Source organism: Penicillium malachiteum (assembly GCF_028827825.1).
Source record: "Penicillium malachiteum strain IBT 17515 chromosome Unknown utg000002l:1.0-8849297.0:1.0-8852440.0, whole genome shotgun sequence".
Lineage (NCBI taxonomy): Eukaryota > Fungi > Ascomycota > Eurotiomycetes > Eurotiales > Aspergillaceae > Penicillium > Penicillium malachiteum.
In genome coordinates, this window is record NW_026643095.1 from 1,597,944 (window position 1) to 1,613,583 (window position 15,640).

Genomic DNA, 15,640 nt, shown 5'->3' on the forward strand with positions numbered 1-15,640 from the left:
GATGTATGCGAGCTTTCTTGGCTTCTCCGAGTCACAAACTTGAAACCAAATGCCATGATTTTCACGTCCAAATGTAGTAGCTTGACAATATTATTTCATATCAAATCTCAGGTTCAGATAAGAGTATGATTTCATTATTACATATTGCTATATGATGTAATTTCAAGTTGTCCATGCTGACTCGAAACCTAAAAAACCTTAAATGAGCTTATTCAGTCAGGATTAGAAGACCATTGATTAATCAACATCAAGTTGATCTGACAAAATCTATTTGAATATGAAATGAAATTGAAAGGAGTCTAGAGCTATTTTTGATGTCGGCTTTTTATCTGGCCCTCCGCTACCTTCAAATGGTTAAGTTCATGCTTAATTCATCCAGGGCAGAGCCAAATTAAGCTTAGTTCCATCTTCCGCGGCCCTTAACTTAGGGTTAACAACCAAGGATACAAACGTTTGAAAAGTGAATGTTCAATGTATCAGATACCAAATGGGCTTAGTGATATTCTTGAATGGCTCAATTGAGGCCTACTAGTATACATCTGGAGATCTGATGATAGCCCCATACGGGTTTAGTAGATCATGATGGGGACTGTATATGGGCTTGTCCTGACCACCCTCACTTCTTTCTTCCTTCTTTTTCAACCACCACTCACTGATAATACTTCAACTACTGAGACCTACCACAAACAAGCTCACATCATCCATTAATCACATGTTTATACAATGGTGTCTGTTTCCAATCCTGTCTACTATCCCTCGTCCCCGGAAACACCTAACTGGCTTGATGCCATGTTTGGGGACAAGGTATTGATTGACCCACGGACCTTCAAAGTCCACAACGCCTTAGGGGCTCCTCTAGTCCGATTCACTGAGCCTAAAATGTTGACTCGTCGAAACCTGAAAAAACTAGGCCGCCGATCAAACTGTTTTCCCTTTTACATGTGGGTCGAAAATACAATCTTCATGATTCAGACGAATAAATACGAGCCTGTCCCCGTTGACAACATTAAAAACGAGGACACTGAATTGTCTGATTCCGACGAAACAACATTTGAGGGTGAGGCTCTTACCCTCTCCAACTCGAGGCCGTTCCTCCTTACCCCAAGCAGAGTTCACAGAACACTCTGTTTGAAACTCATTTACAAACCCGCAATCAGGGTTCCTTTAATCCGGACTTGATTGACTCAAGTTCGCTTACTCCCTCTGCTGGGGAAAACCAGTACAGATTGCATCCGAGTCCCGACTTCGATGCAACTACTGTCTCTGTATCAAGCATCTCCAATACGGCGTCAGGGGAGATGTCAGACGAGACAAGAAGGAAACGTCTCGCCGCGAGGTTCCGACAATTGGTCACCTATGGGGTTGAAATTTGTCGATCCATGGCTGGGGGGGAAGTTTTAGGAAGGTGTTTTCTTTTCTTTTCTCTCTTTTGTCTCTTTCTTTCTTTATGTATACTGACTTTTCTTGAATTACTTTTTTCATTTCATGTATTCACAGTTGAATATCAAATTCAATTCTGTATAATTGATGGGGTTTCCAAGTTGGTTTGAGGGGGTGGTGGTGTCCAGAGGTCTTGTCTTCTTTTCATGTTTTTAACGAATTTCAACTTGTTGTACAACTGACGATCATTCCAAGGTTCATTTTGCTGTAAGTACTATCCCGTTAGCGAGCCCAAAGTAAAACGCCCAGATCAGAATAGCCTATTCTGATGTAGCTAGAGGTTATTGATGGGAAGGAACTTACTTTTTTGGACGATCATCGACCCAGGCGGAGATTCTTATATTTTCGCTTCTTGATCTCATTTCTATGGGCTCAACGCACAGGCAGACCTGCACGTGTGGCAAGGGAGAAGAAACTAAATATTTCTCATGCTTGGCCCACAATCGGCCCATACCTCCGCAAGTCGACTACTGGGGCACGAACCATAGCACATCCATGATATCTGACTCAGAGTACAACATGATATCCACTGGAAAGTACTTTTGAGGGAGTGGATCAATGGCTCGGATGACTTCACCTGGCGGGCGATATCTGGGGCTCAAACATGTACCTATTCAAGAAATCATAAGACATTCAAATGATGCTCTCATTCAAGTTCTTCAAGCTCTCCAAGTTGAAAAAATCATCGAATATATGAAATCATCGCATAAATTATATCTCATAAGCTGTGTCGTGGAAAGGAAGATAGATGATAGATGACTAGTCTTGTTTCATCCTTTAATAGATAGTAAATTCCTTCCTTATAGAACCTGCAAAGATTCTAACACCTTGAGTCAAATCCTGTTCAGAAGCAGCTGCGAAGGTCATCCGAAAATGTAATTCCTCTATAGGTTTCTTTGAACAGCGAAAGAGAGAACCCTTTGTGACCTGAACACCATCTTCCAAAGCCAGTTGTAGTATATTATTCTCAATCTCGAGTAGGTTCAGACTCAAGCTCCCACACGACAGGCCATCCTTGAATTGAGGGTGTTTTCTCCAATCCAATTCCAACCAGAGAAACATCCCATAGTCAGGTGGCACCCAGGTACAAATATCTTGTGGGAGATACTTACTACAAGCCTCCAGCATGAGGTCTCGGCGAATCCGGTATTGCTGGGACAGGAAGTCGAGCCAAGAGAAGAAGCCTGTATGGCCCCAGTTGTCATCAAGTAATATGTAAAGCATCATTTGTACAGGCTCGCTCACTGCCACAGTGCTGACCTCTTGATAGGCAAGGAACTTTTCAATAATACTGGCATTGGCTGTAACCCAGCCAGCACGAAGACCAGGTGCCAGAATCTTGGATGTAGAATCCAATCGTACTACACGCCCGAATGTGTCCAGGAAAAGGTATGAAGGGACACCATCTGCCGAGATATCGGAGTCCGCTCCCGTTGAGCATAATCCTGGCCGAAGGAAATAGTATGGATCGTCCTCGATGATGATCAAAACATGCTCTTCAGCGACTTCAAGAATTTGTTGCCGTCTCTTGAGTGATTGAGTGGTGTCGGTAGGATTCTGACCACAGGGGATAGTGTAAAAGACTGTAGGTTTCGGTCCCCGGGAAATGTCCCATTTGTCCAGGATTTCTTTGAGATATATGGCACTTGCACCCGCTTTATCTAGATCCACAGCTTGCATCTGCGCTCCGACCAGATTGATAGCTTTGATGGTTCCAGGATATGTGTATTTTTCTGATAAGACTATATCGCCTCTGTTGCAGAAGATGCGGAAGGCAATTTCCAGGGCTGAAGTCGTGCCTGCGGTAAGGCAAGTATCCCAATTAGAGTAAGACGGGTTATGAACCAGCTCGACATGCTCGGTGATGAATCGAAGCAAGTGTGGTTATCCAACAGCATGGCCATAATTCAAAGCAAGCGCCAAATTGTAGCCGTCGTCATGCTTGGTAGAGACCTGGAGGGCTAGCTGATGGTGACCATTCGCAGCAGGTGGATTCGTTTCCTTCGTAATGGCCTCCGAATAGGTATCAAATTGCTTTGATTCAAGCTGAGCAACTCATCCTTGAAAACCGAGCGAATCCAGGGATAGTATTCTGGACTTGGTCTGCCGGTTCCGAGGGGAATCATTCTTTTGGACCCTGTACTTGCCACACTGGAGGATTTCTTCAATGCTGAGCCACCAAAGGCTTGGCTTTCGACACTAAAGTGGGGTTCGAGGTTTTTGGAAGATGGCTTCGTATAAGTCTGTATTCATTTGAAACAATTTGCCGATGTTGAGGGTGCAACTGTGACCGGTAAAGGTGCAGAACCGGCCCGAGGGGCCTTTATATCAGAGATGGATATTGAAAACATAGCCCAAGTGATCAATTCGGAGTCTTTATCTCACAAATATTTCAAATTCTGTAAAGCCGTCATCTTTGAGGAATTTATAATGCCACGAAAGCTGCCCAGGTCTTCTAGTTCCAACGGAGAGATTCACCGGCGTGATCGGAGACAACTCACTTCTGTCCGAACGCTGCACCCATAGTGCTCCATAGCTCCACTTAATATGACGATATATCCACTTAAGATGAGGAGCTTTATGCGTTTCATTGACATAACAAGAATGCGCATACGGCTATTGTGGCTCTGTGGGGTTTCCCAACACCCAGATGATGCGGAGTGATCGGACCGGAGTATAGACCGCAGCGCGGAATATACACCACACTCTATAAGGAAAAGTGCGCGCGATAAGAGTCACTATAAATAAACGAGCGTCCATGTGCAGGAACTTGCATTTCAAATCATTCCCCTCTCATTTTCATTTCTGAGTCTCCGACCTCGGAAGTCATTATCGTTATCGTTATAAGCAATCAGCTGACACCATGACTATCACACAAGTCCCAGCTACTGTCAAACTTTCCGAGTACCTCTTCACCAGACTCCATCGGCTCGGCATTCGATCAGTATTCGGAGTACGAGGAGATTACAACCTTCGTTTACTCGACTTTGTTGAGCCAGCCGGGCTACACTGGGTTGGCAACTGCAATGAGCTGAATGCTGCCTACGCCGCTGATGGATACGCTCGTATAAACGGATTCTCAGCCCTCATCACAACATTCGGAGCTGGTAGACTATCAGCAATCAATGGAATTGCCGGCGCTTTTACTGAAGTCCCCCGTGATTCACATTGTTGGAACACCCTCGCGCTCTGATCAAGAAAAGCGCGCCAAACTTCATCATACTCTCGCTGATGGTGACTACCGTCATTTTGCGACTATTGCCTCTCATGTGACTAGGGCTCAGACGAATTTGATCGATTCTCAAACTGTTCCTGAACAGATTGATGAAGTGCTCAAGCAGGCGATGATACACAGTCAGCCAGTTTACATCGAGGTTCCAGATGATATGGCAGACGTTGGTGTGAGGGCTACCGGTTTGAAGACACCGCTCTGCATTTCAGAAGATTTTATCCCGGAGAATGAACCAGTTCAACCAGTCCTGAACCGGATTTACTCTGCAAAGACAACCGCTTATTCTAGTTGATGGAGAATGTCGGGCTCTGGGTATCGTTCAACAGGTGAACGACCTCATCACGGCGACTGGCTGGCCAACTTGGACTACCATTTTTGGAAAAGATATTGTTGATGGGGAGCTTCCAAATTTGTATGGCAACTATACTGGATCCCTGGGAAGTGACATCTACAAGACTTATTTTGGGAGTGCGGATTTGATAATCTCCTTGGGACCCCATCACACCGACACCGACACTGCAGGTTTCTCGTTGATTCCACCAGAATTTGTGACCATTTCTATCTCAAAAAATATCGTTCAAATTAGCGACAAGATGCACCGAGATATCTCCAATGGTTTCTTGACGAGACTACTTGAAGCCCTTGACGTCAAGCGCATCCCGAAAGTCGAGGGCCCCCCTCGATCACCTGCCGCGAGCGATCAGGTAGATCATGATCCTCAGGGTCCGCTTATCCAAAAAAGCTCTTGGCGCTTTGCGAACCGTCTGTTTCGTACAGGCGACCTGATCCTCACAGAAACGGGAACTGCATCCCACGGGGGACGCCATTTCAAACTTCCATCGGCTTCACGGTTGTTCGGAGCAGTAAAAATGGCTCTCAATTGGTTATATGCTTCCTGCAATACTTGGAGCGGCACTTGCAAAGTCGGAGGTCGAACCGGAAACCCATCGTGCTATTTTGTTTATCGGAGACGGAAGTCTCCAGATGAGCGTTCAAGAAATCAGTACTATCATCAAAGAGAACTTGAATGTCATCATTTTTGTCATTAATAATGATGGCTATACTATTGAGCGTGCGATTCATGGGCGGAAGCAAGGCTACAATGACATCGCAGTTTGGAGGCATAGATATGCTCTTCAGTTCTTCGGTGCTGATGAAAAGCATGCGACTGAAAATTGCTTCACTGCCAGTACTCATAGTGAGCTTGAAAGTGTACTTGCTATTGATCGATTTCAGCAAGGAAAAGGTCTGAGAATTGTGGAAGTTTACATGGGCCGAGAGGATGTACAGGGTGTGCTCTTGGGGCTTCTAGAGAAACAGATTGCGGAGGAGGACTCGTAGCAGTCACACAAGTACCATTTTGATAGCTCATATACCTTCCAAGGTTGATTTGAGTTTAATAAACCATTGGATAATTTTGAGCCAGGATCCAATTTTCTACCAGAATACCCAGACTCTAATATATGGCTCTTGGGAGTTCTATAGTACTACTAGAGTGCTCGGCATAGTACTCAGGGCTGTGGTAGGCCCAGACCATATTTGGTCCAAGTTGTAAAAGATACCATACATTTTTGAATTATGAAACTTGGAGGTTTCTCTGTGTTTAATTCATTGTATATTCAAGTTCTCAATATATCAAAATTCAGAGCTATACATCGTCATACTCATCCTACTATACAAAGGCGGTCGGCCCACTTGCCCTCGGCCGACCTTCCTCTCCCGCATTAAACGCCAGCATGCCCGTTCCAGTCCATGAACATCAACACCGCTCCCGCATAAACCCCAGTTGTTAAACCCCCACTACTCAATAAAATGGATCCCTTTTCAGCAGAGGGCGGTAAGCTTAACATGCTCCTCGGTGTATCGTCGACGCTCACTCATCCTCTCTATAGAGCTCCTCAACATCCACAATGCCTTCCACTCTGGTCAATACCAAGAGGTGATCGACTTCGAGACCGCCTCCCTTTCCCCGAGAACCAGCTCCCAGCTCGTGTGCTCAAGCTCCGTTCTCGGATTGCCCTTGGACAGACTGACGAGGTCCTTGCCGCCGTTTCGACTGAAGAGGACACCCCTGATCTCGCCGCCGTCAAGGCCCTGGCCCTGCAGGTCACCGGCAAGGCCGACGACGCTCTCCAGCTGGCCCAGGACCTCGCCGAGAACTATCCCGAGAATGCTACCGTGGAGGTTCTCGCCGCTACTGTGCTTCAGGCTCAGGAGCAAAGCGAAGAAGCGCTGTCCCTGCTATCGAAGCACCAGGGTAACCTCGAGGCGTGAGTAAACCCGTCGCATGCTCAGCGCATTATACCCCTGGGTCATACTAATAGCTTTGGTTCAGTGTCGCATTGATTGTCCAAATCCAACTCCAACAGAACCGCTCCGATCTTGCGCTCAAGGAGGTGCAAGCTGCTAAGCGCTGGGCTCAGGACTCACTGCTGGTTAACTTGGCCGAGTCATGGCTTGGCCTGAGAGTTGTAAGTAACAACCAGAAACATCGCCTGCCATTTTCCTTTGCAGAACTGACCAATTGACTCTTATTTCTTTAATAGGGTGGTGAACAGTACCAGTCCGCCTTCTACGTTTACGAGGAACTCGCCTCCGCCCCTAGCACCGCTGCCGCCTTGTCTATCGTTGGCCAAGCTGTCGCCGAGATTCACCTTGGCCGTCTGCCTGAGGCTGAGGCCGCCCTCACTACCGCAATGGAGAAGTACCCTGAGGATGCCGAGCTGATTGCCAACACAATTGTGCTGAACGTGCTGTCAGGGAAGCCGACTGCGGATCTGGAATCGTATGTAGCGCCTTTATCCGCACTTGCTATTCTGACTTGTATACTAACTCTACATTGTAGCCGGCTCCAACAGGCCCAGCCCTCACACGCGCTGCTTACCGATATCGAAGAGAAGAGTGCCCTTTTCGACACTGCTGCGGCCAAGTACGCACCTAAGGTGTCTTCCTAAGATAACATAAGATATAGGGACGGATATCCCGAGAGCGTTGGTGGAGTCTTGCAAAAAATACATTGCTTTGTTTTTTGTGAAGCCTGTTCTTTAGAGCTGGGATGCTTGGCTATCCTGGTTTATTATGAGTTGATACGACTTCTGCTTAGTGCGGAAAACATGTGTTTTCATCTTCCTGCATTTGTGATTGAATCAAACAATATGACATTATAGTAATTAAGAGCTGAGTCTCTGAGCTCCAATAAAGTTGTTGTTTGTGATCGAGGGCTATCCAATAGACTACATCATCGCTAGTCCATAGTGAGCACTGTGTTACTACCTAGGTAGTATGATGCCTTCGGCAAGTTTACATTTAGTAGCCCAGTAATATGATTTTGCGATGATCATTTGAAGCCCGAGAGGATCACTTGAAGCTTCCAGATTACAGGCGAGCAGCCACCCATCGTCGTAACTCGTTCCCTGTCTGTGTTCCCTCTTTAACTCCCGCATCGACATACAGATGAGCATCATGAGTCTCATCCTCCCCAACAAGAAAAGTTGTCGCAGGGAACACAGCCTATAAGAATATTAGTCAAGGGGAAACAAGAGTTCTCATTGAAAGATCATCACATACCTTAACCTTCTTCGCGAAAGCCTCAATTGGTGAAAATAGAATCTCATTCGAACCAACCAGCAACAAAATATGCTCCGTCTTTGCATCTGCCCACCACTCAGCTGGAGCTCTACTAGGCTCACTCCAATTATCTCCTTCCCGTCCATCCAGATACATTCCAGACCAAACATCCAGCCCACCAGCCGTACATACATCCCTATATTTATTCTCTGTCATGGACGGCCAGTCTCTGGTATTGAAATTCACCCAGGGCGCAAACCCGAAAGCACCTGCCAGCGGTGTTTCCAGTATGAGTGGCTCAATCTCAGGGTGTGGATGTGATAGGTGTAGCAGGGTCGACATAGCCAAGTTGCCACCAGCTGAATCTCCACCGAGGACGACATCAGCTGGGGATCGGCCTGTTTCGTTGAGAATGTAGCGCAGAGCTTCGACAGCTTGGCGAAGCTGGGTTGGGTATTTGGCGTGTGGTGTTAATGTATAACGAAGGAAGAACACGGCGATATCGTTTCCATGATCATTGAGGACTTGGATGAGATCAATGAAGAAATTCATATGCGATGGAAGTGGTGCCATAGCAAAGCCGCCACCTGTTTTTTGTATATTCAGGTTAGTATATGCTATCCACTCCTATCTTAGATAGGCGGATGAACGAACCATGATAGTAAACTAATACTTTCTTCGCATTCTTATTGCCAATCCAGTAGCCGTCTGCATTATGAGGAAGTGAGAGGCCTTCTGGTTCAAGACCTCTGTTCTTCATGCACAATTCATAGACTTCTGGAGCTGACAGGTTTATGTGCCTGTTAAGTAAGAGCCAAGTCAATTATTCTGTTCAGGCTTATACTTCAAGCTTTGCAAGTTTTCAACGTACTGGTGTTGTCGAGCCGAGAATGGTGAAGTTCGATACAGCGTAGTGAGAAGATGATGCCGGAAATTCTTTGGGTACAATTTACTCCGAAACACGCCCGTGAGTGCAGTGTACAGCAATCTAACAAGGAGGCCAACCTTCAGGAAGGGGATATCGGCTTTCTCCTGCAAAGTCAGCTCGGGAACATCGACTCGCTTGAAGGTAGCCATTTTGTGTAAACAATGTTCGGAGATTTTTGGGTAACGCTGGAAGAGAAGATTAAGCAAGGAGACGTAAATAGGCAGGTTAACCCCAACTGTATACTCTGCCGAATCCCCGCTTTACATCTACTTAATTGCTTCAAGGGTCCAGCCTCGGCATATACAATCCTTGTGGGGCCGCGGATCCTTCATGAATGATTCAGGATGAATACCCCGGACTTTCGAATTGAAGATATCACCAATCACAACAATAAGATGATAATACTATATAGCAGGATCCAGGATGGGATTTCGACCTTAATAAAGACCACAACTTGAATATTTCATCTTCAAGTTCATTTACAAAGACCCTTCACCACCGCATGATATCATTTATATTTTGTTCATCTTCAACCAGACTTGGAACTAAACTTGGACTTTACGGCTGAGAGTTCAAGCTAAAAATGGACGAATCTCTATACATTACCATTGGCAAACCCGAGCGCAGTGACTACTTGTACGTACTGCCTGAGTTTAAAGCTGCTCTCATCAAGGTATGTATTCAACTCAATGGAGCTATCTATCCAGCACTTGCGTCCCATAGCGACATCCGAGTTGCCGAGGTCCCAGTCCCACCCCGCATCCATCTTAAACGGCCGTTACTTTCCTATACTCCAAGGAAAAATATACGTTTACGGTATTTCCGACTATTCCATTGGGGATATCTATGTCTTGGAGGCTGTTTCAAAGGGCACACACCTTGGGACGATTGATTTGAGAAGAATACCGTACCGACGGGTTAAAGAAATTTTACAGATTAAAGGCATCAACTTGAATTGACCTCCTATTTTATCAGTCTATGATAGGTGTTCAATCATCATGCATTATATTCGACTCCGAATTTCCATCCTAAACGCGTATACTGGGACATTTCCATATCACAGATTCGCTCGGCCAAGAGAAGCTATTGAGAATTAGAACTGGTAGCCCATTATTGATTGGCCTAGTTCTCACCGTCCAGTTCACAGAATGCCTTGTATGTTGTAAAGACATTCTCCTCGCCCTCTCCACTTCCAGAGTTCACGATCACACACTCTGCGTCTGCCCCGATGAAGAAGACATTGCCCTCCTGTACCTCCTCAGTCTTAGGGCCCACAGAAATCGTGCCCTTGCCACAGGTACAGATCAAGATGCTAGGTCCGACAATCGGGTCAAAGGTTGCCTTGGCGCCAGTCCGGTTCAGATCGGTCTTGACCACACTAAACTCCTCGATGGGAGGGTCGTACAGCAAAGATGATGAAGCACTTGAGTAAGCTGTCGCATTGAAGACTGTGTAGGGATAGTCCACAGGACGGAGCTTCTGCTCCTCGATAGGGGCGTACGAGTACGTCAACATCTTGGTCAGAGTGTCCACGTCCTTGAACTTAGGGGGTGAATCCTGCACGAACGACATTGTCGGATGATGCCATGCATTCAATGATGTCTCCAGACACGTAGGCGTGAATGTCATCGGCCTTCAAGAACATCGCCTCACCGGGCTCTAGCTTGATAAAGTTAAGGAAGAAGAAAACAAACAGACCAATGTCGTTGGGGAATTGTCCATCGAGTCGCTGGATGATGGAGGCTAATTCTTCAGGGTTGCTCGGATTGGTCTCAACCTCTCCGGACAATGTACCGAAGGTCGCTGATGAGCTCTCTGCCAATGCGACCAGGTCCTTTGATGCGGCTTCGATCTTCTCGGAAGATGACTCCATTAGGGAGCTGAACAGGACGCGCAAGGCGTCTTTGTTGCGCTGCACCACAGCATCATCCTCGGAGTTTTCATTTCCTTGTACAGTCGTCTCAAACTCGCTTGTCACGTTTTCTCCAATTAAGTCGCGAAGAGGCTTGATTGCTTGCAGGAAGTGTACGATCTCGGCGAGTGGGCGGAACCCACAGAGTCCCTCGAACGGTGTAATGGCAATGGTCATCTCGGGCTTGTGGTTGTCATCTAGATAGAAATTCAAGTTCCGAGATTAGTATTCAAAATAGTCTCAATCAGAGCATCCTGACATACCGGGGTAGTTCTTTGAGTCCCGCGCATGCAGCTGCTCAGCAAGCTTCTTATTGGGGTGGGCCTGGATGCTCAGTGCTTTACGGATAGAGAGCACCTTGAAGAGGAAAGGGAGTCGAGCCGCATAGCGTTCACTGATCTCCGATGACAGCAATGCTTGGTTATCTTGGACAAGGTCGAGGAGGGTACGCTGGGTTTCGACATCTTTCGAAGGCAGAGAGGGGTGGGTACCCATCCATAGCTAGAATAGCATAGCTTATTAGCGACTAGCTACCGAGAAATTCTTGGACAAGGCTTACTCACCTCAGCGTAAGGTTTCTCAGCCTCAATCAAAAATTCTGGTGCTGCAGTCGTGGCCGCATAACGGGCTGCAGCAGACGTCTCGCCAACCTTGCCTATGACGGAGTTTAGTGCGGGGCATATTGAATTTGAATCGATTGGAGCTTACCCCAGTCGTAACTGTTGACGCCTAAGGAGAGTTAGCAAATGATTTGACGCATTCTATGTATTAACATACCGCATTGTAAACGAAGCAATGGAATCTGCATTGTGAAGGTGGTTGTTGAAAAGAGTAAGATGGATTGATTTTGTAATAGGATCTCCACGCCGCCAAGACTCTCGGTGAGCTGTCACCAAGGGTACGTCTCCTCTTTTTATGTTTTTATGACGGGATGAAACAATGAAATGGTACACGGTAATGTCCGAATTTATTGCTGCTTCTGGAAATCGGGGAATGTCTGAGAGAGTTCAGCTGAAATGGTTCCTGGGCAATTTCCGCAAACGTCAACTGGTTACTATAGTTCCGTTTAAGAGTTAGCTAGAACGACAAGAAGATCTTGACATACAGATTCAAAGAATGTCGCCTAGGGGTACAATAATAGTTAAAGGCTGGAATTAGAAGTTTTATTAGAAGTTTTAAATGTGTTATATCCAAACTGTCACGGTGTTCACCCTTCAACTTGAAGTAGCCCAGAATACGAGTACTTGGAGTTGAGGGGCTCAGGATTTGTTAGACCTTTAGTACTCCGTACACTCAACGCTCTATACTCGAATGATATCTCCGGGATTGAAGACTCAAAATGCTCACAATTACATTCAAATGTTATTGACCATATACTATGGATAACTATCGCCTTCATACTACCTAGGGCTATGCGTTTGTCATTATTCAAACGCGTCCATAAGCGCGCGGTTACTCCGACCGCCTTGCTTATCACTGGGAATCTTGAATCCCCAAACCCCAGCTACCCCAAACTCTCCTATGCTCCTACAATTCACTCAAGGGCTATTCTCAACCCTTAATATATCGACGTCCTCTCTATAATATTACATCATGTCCCGTAATAGACCTCGGCCTAGAGACAATGGACTAGGCAACAATGAGGAGATGGAGCTCTGGACCCGAATATGCCAGGACATTCGAAAATCCAAGGAGAAGTTTGACCAGCAAGCATCTATCTCAGTACAGATCAAGACCCTGGTTGATAAAATTACTCGTGATGGCAACAGTGAGTTCCAGTTCTTCTTCTACCCCGCCCATATGGTACTACAAAGCTCCATGGATGCTTGTGCATCAACCCCGCAGGGGACGTGACGCGTGCTGGGGAATAGATCCACTTTCGAAGTACCATATAAACTAAAAGCCAGGCTTCTCAACCCTAGAACCGACAATGACGGAGCATGATCAACTCGATACATGGCTACGCCAAAGCCAAAAACTCAGCGAGGAGGAACGCTCCATCATGATGGATGAACCATGCGATGTAATCAAGAACCTAGAGCTCCTTACGGCGTTGAGGAAAGCTTCCGAGGCTGAAGCTCCACCGAATCGATCATCCGCGCTCTCAAAGTCTAGAAAGAAGCGATCGGATATGGAGAGCTCGGCGACCGATTCGCCGAGTGCATCTGGGGTGGACAAGTCCAGCCGCTCCAAGGGCGCACCTCCGCGCAGTACTAGTGTGTCCAGCACCCAGGCACGTGAGGGCCGTAATGATGGAGTTGCAGTCAAGATTGAGGAAGGATCTGAGGGCACTAAAGGGACCGTCGCAGAACGCAGCGGTCACCTTGTTGTGGGAGCTCAGGTGGTCTTTAAGCATAACAAAAATAAACAGGGAGTTGAAGGAGAGGGAATACAATGCATCATCAAGAATATCTCTGGTGATGGACACAAGAAACGGTTTGTTCCCAGTTTTCTCGCTCAATCATTTCAACTTTTTATAATAACTGACACCTTTTACTACAGTTGGTACGATGTTCAGGACCCAGAACCAAATGAAAATGGCGAGCAAGGTGCAGTTTACAAGACCACCGCTTCGTCACTCATCCCAATCCCGCAAGTGAGTGGCACCTTGCCCTCATTCGCGGTTGGCAAACAGGTTCTCGCGAGATATCCCGATACAACGACTTTCTATCGGGCCGAAGTAATGGGCTCGAAGAAGGACGTGTACCGTCTGAAGTTTGAAGGTGAAGAAGATGATAAGGAGATGGAAGTTGATCGGCGCTATGTATTGGATATTCCGAACAAGTAGCCTGGTTGGCCTGAAGATTCTATGATCCGATATGATGTGATACCCTTTAGCGAGGCGCTTCTTTGGAGTTTGGCAGATCCCCGAGGTCCAGGGCATCTTGTCTTGGGCTTATTCTGGGATAGGCAATAAATATACTATGTCCTTTTTATCTTATTACTTTTTCAATCTCTTCTTTACATTCCAGGTGTCGCCTAGGCTGCGTGCGAAGCTGTGGCATTTTATTTCACGCGTAGAATCGACTAACCTAGGTAAGGGCTGAAGTGCCACCTGGGCACCTGGGCAGATGGACATCAAGTCAAAAATTACAGAGCTTCAGATGTCGCACATGTACATGTGCACTGCCAGAGTCAGCGAGACGTGGTAAATCGGAAATCGCCCGATTGAGTCCTCAGGGCTGCACTTGGAAATATTCCAATGTTCCAAAGAACAGCATGATTTAATTCTGGTTGGAAATCATTCGCCACTTCTATAAAATCTGGGCTTTCTTTCTGAAATATTTAAAAGAAAGGATTATTTTGAACTCAAACAATCTACACCGCATCCATACTATCAAACGTCCTCCGATTCCCAGATTACTACTAGTACTAGGTACTTAGTAGCAATACCTCAACATTTGGGCAATAACTAGACATCAACATGAAATCTCTGGTTGTTCGTGCCCATCCTCTTCGCTGCGACATTGAAGATGTCCCGATCCCCCCAGCCTGGACCTCATGAGGTTCTCATCAAAGTGATCTACTGCACTAGTAACCCACGAGACTGGAAAGCTCCTGACCACTTGATTCTCCACAAAGAAATACATCAAGGGAATGAAATGTCCGGTATCGTTGAGAGTATCTGCACTGAAGTCTACGAGTTTCGCGCAGGCGATCGCGTTGCCACCGGGGATCCAATGCAGACTGCGAATGGAACTTACTATGCCGAATATGCCATAGCACCTGTCAACACATGTTTCCTCCTACCGCCAAATATTTCATTCGCAGGTATGCATTACTGGCCTCCGAGCCGCCTTGGCGGGTGAGAAATGCTATCACGCCGTTAATGCTGTCAATAATCGTGCAAGCTGGCATCACCTCGTGAAGGTTTTGGAGCCACAGGGTAGTCGGATATCAGTTTATCTACCTCGGCCGGAAAATACTTCTATCCCCGCTGGCATCGAAGTTGGAGCTACATTCTTCGGAGCAGTGCATGGTCAGTCTACACCGTTCTGCGATCAGAAATGCGAAGAGGATGTGGATTTTGCTTATGCTTTACTTCGTCTTGTGAGCAAATGGCTTGCTGAGGGAAGATGAGTGGCTATCCGTATCAGGTGCTACCCAATGGACTGGCGTCTGTTGGAGATGGCTTACAGCTATTGAGGAATGGAAAGACAAGTGACCAGAAGTTGATCTATCGGGTGGCAGATACACCTGGTCTTTCTTAATTCTGGTTGACCGGTCACCATGATCAGGGCGAATTTATGAGGCCGCTATGAACCCAACTATTTTCGGTGGTCGATTCCAATTGAATGCTGATGTTTTCAAAAATTGCAAACAAGTTTCGATGTTCTTTCAAGCTTTCATATCATTCTATTGCGGTTGATTCCAGAACGTTTCGAATTCTTTCAGTGTACTGGAAATCAAGCGACAGTTCAAGTTCGCAATCACAGTCTTTCAAGATAAATGGCTTGGAGGACCGTCAGATCGATGAAAACGTATGTGGCAATTCCAAAAAACCATATAATGCCTGAGCTACACGTACAGACTTGAAATCAACACCGCGATTAATGAGCAC

At 46.4% G+C, this 15,640-nt stretch overlaps 8 protein-coding genes across 8 annotated transcripts; 5 read left to right on the forward strand and 3 right to left on the reverse strand.

Moving 5' to 3' along the window:
* Positions 1–723: 723 nt before the first annotated feature.
* On the forward strand, positions 724–1,179 carry N7483_003640 (uncharacterized protein; the record flags this gene model as incomplete). The annotated part of the gene is made up of 1 exon (XM_057087077.1): positions 724–1,179. The coding sequence occupies one exon, from the start codon at positions 724–726 to the stop codon at positions 1,177–1,179; it is 456 nt and encodes a 151-aa protein (XP_056946906.1).
* Positions 1,180–2,217: 1,038 nt separating this feature from the next.
* Positions 2,218–3,964, reverse strand: N7483_003641 (aminotransferase-like domain-containing protein; the record flags this gene model as incomplete). The annotated part of the gene is given in 5 exon segments (XM_057087078.1): positions 2,218–3,297; positions 3,334–3,486; positions 3,510–3,683; positions 3,701–3,761; positions 3,942–3,964. 5 exon segments carry the CDS (start codon positions 3,962–3,964, stop codon positions 2,218–2,220), a joined length of 1,491 nt encoding a protein of 496 aa, XP_056946907.1.
* Positions 3,965–4,303: 339 nt separating this feature from the next.
* Positions 4,304–6,013, forward strand: N7483_003642 (pyruvate decarboxylase; the record flags this gene model as incomplete). The annotated part of the gene is made up of 4 exons (XM_057087079.1): positions 4,304–4,591; positions 4,644–4,854; positions 4,961–5,535; positions 5,597–6,013. The coding sequence occupies 4 exons, from the start codon at positions 4,304–4,306 to the stop codon at positions 6,011–6,013; spliced, it is 1,491 nt and encodes a 496-aa protein (XP_056946908.1).
* A 471-nt stretch (positions 6,014–6,484) lies between these two features.
* Positions 6,485–7,626, forward strand: N7483_003643 (putative Coatomer subunit epsilon; the record flags this gene model as incomplete). Its single annotated transcript, XM_057087080.1, has 4 exons — positions 6,485–6,942; positions 7,008–7,143; positions 7,219–7,457; positions 7,518–7,626. 4 exons carry the CDS (start codon positions 6,485–6,487, stop codon positions 7,624–7,626), a joined length of 942 nt encoding a protein of 313 aa, XP_056946909.1.
* A 421-nt stretch (positions 7,627–8,047) lies between these two features.
* N7483_003644 (putative 6-hexanolactone hydrolase) lies at positions 8,048–9,316 on the reverse strand (the record flags this gene model as incomplete). The annotated part of the gene is made up of 4 exons (XM_057087081.1): positions 8,048–8,182; positions 8,240–8,826; positions 8,894–9,039; positions 9,111–9,316. 4 exons carry the CDS (start codon positions 9,314–9,316, stop codon positions 8,048–8,050), a joined length of 1,074 nt encoding a protein of 357 aa, XP_056946910.1.
* Positions 9,317–10,224: 908 nt separating this feature from the next.
* pmi1 (mannose-6-phosphate isomerase pmi1) lies at positions 10,225–11,887 on the reverse strand (the record flags this gene model as incomplete). Its single annotated transcript, XM_057087082.1, has 7 exons — positions 10,225–10,250; positions 10,301–10,682; positions 10,735–11,276; positions 11,343–11,580; positions 11,643–11,734; positions 11,788–11,808; positions 11,857–11,887. The coding sequence occupies 7 exons, from the start codon at positions 11,885–11,887 to the stop codon at positions 10,225–10,227; spliced, it is 1,332 nt and encodes a 443-aa protein (XP_056946911.1).
* A 785-nt stretch (positions 11,888–12,672) lies between these two features.
* N7483_003646 (SAGA-associated factor 29 family protein) lies at positions 12,673–13,867 on the forward strand (the record flags this gene model as incomplete). The annotated part of the gene is made up of 3 exons (XM_057087083.1): positions 12,673–12,847; positions 13,002–13,515; positions 13,582–13,867. The coding sequence occupies 3 exons, from the start codon at positions 12,673–12,675 to the stop codon at positions 13,865–13,867; spliced, it is 975 nt and encodes a 324-aa protein (XP_056946912.1).
* Positions 13,868–14,552: 685 nt separating this feature from the next.
* On the forward strand, positions 14,553–15,159 carry N7483_003647 (uncharacterized protein; the record flags this gene model as incomplete). Its single annotated transcript, XM_057087084.1, has 2 exons — positions 14,553–14,850; positions 15,053–15,159. 2 exons carry the CDS (start codon positions 14,553–14,555, stop codon positions 15,157–15,159), a joined length of 405 nt encoding a protein of 134 aa, XP_056946913.1.
* Between the last annotated feature and the right edge of the window lie 481 nt (positions 15,160–15,640).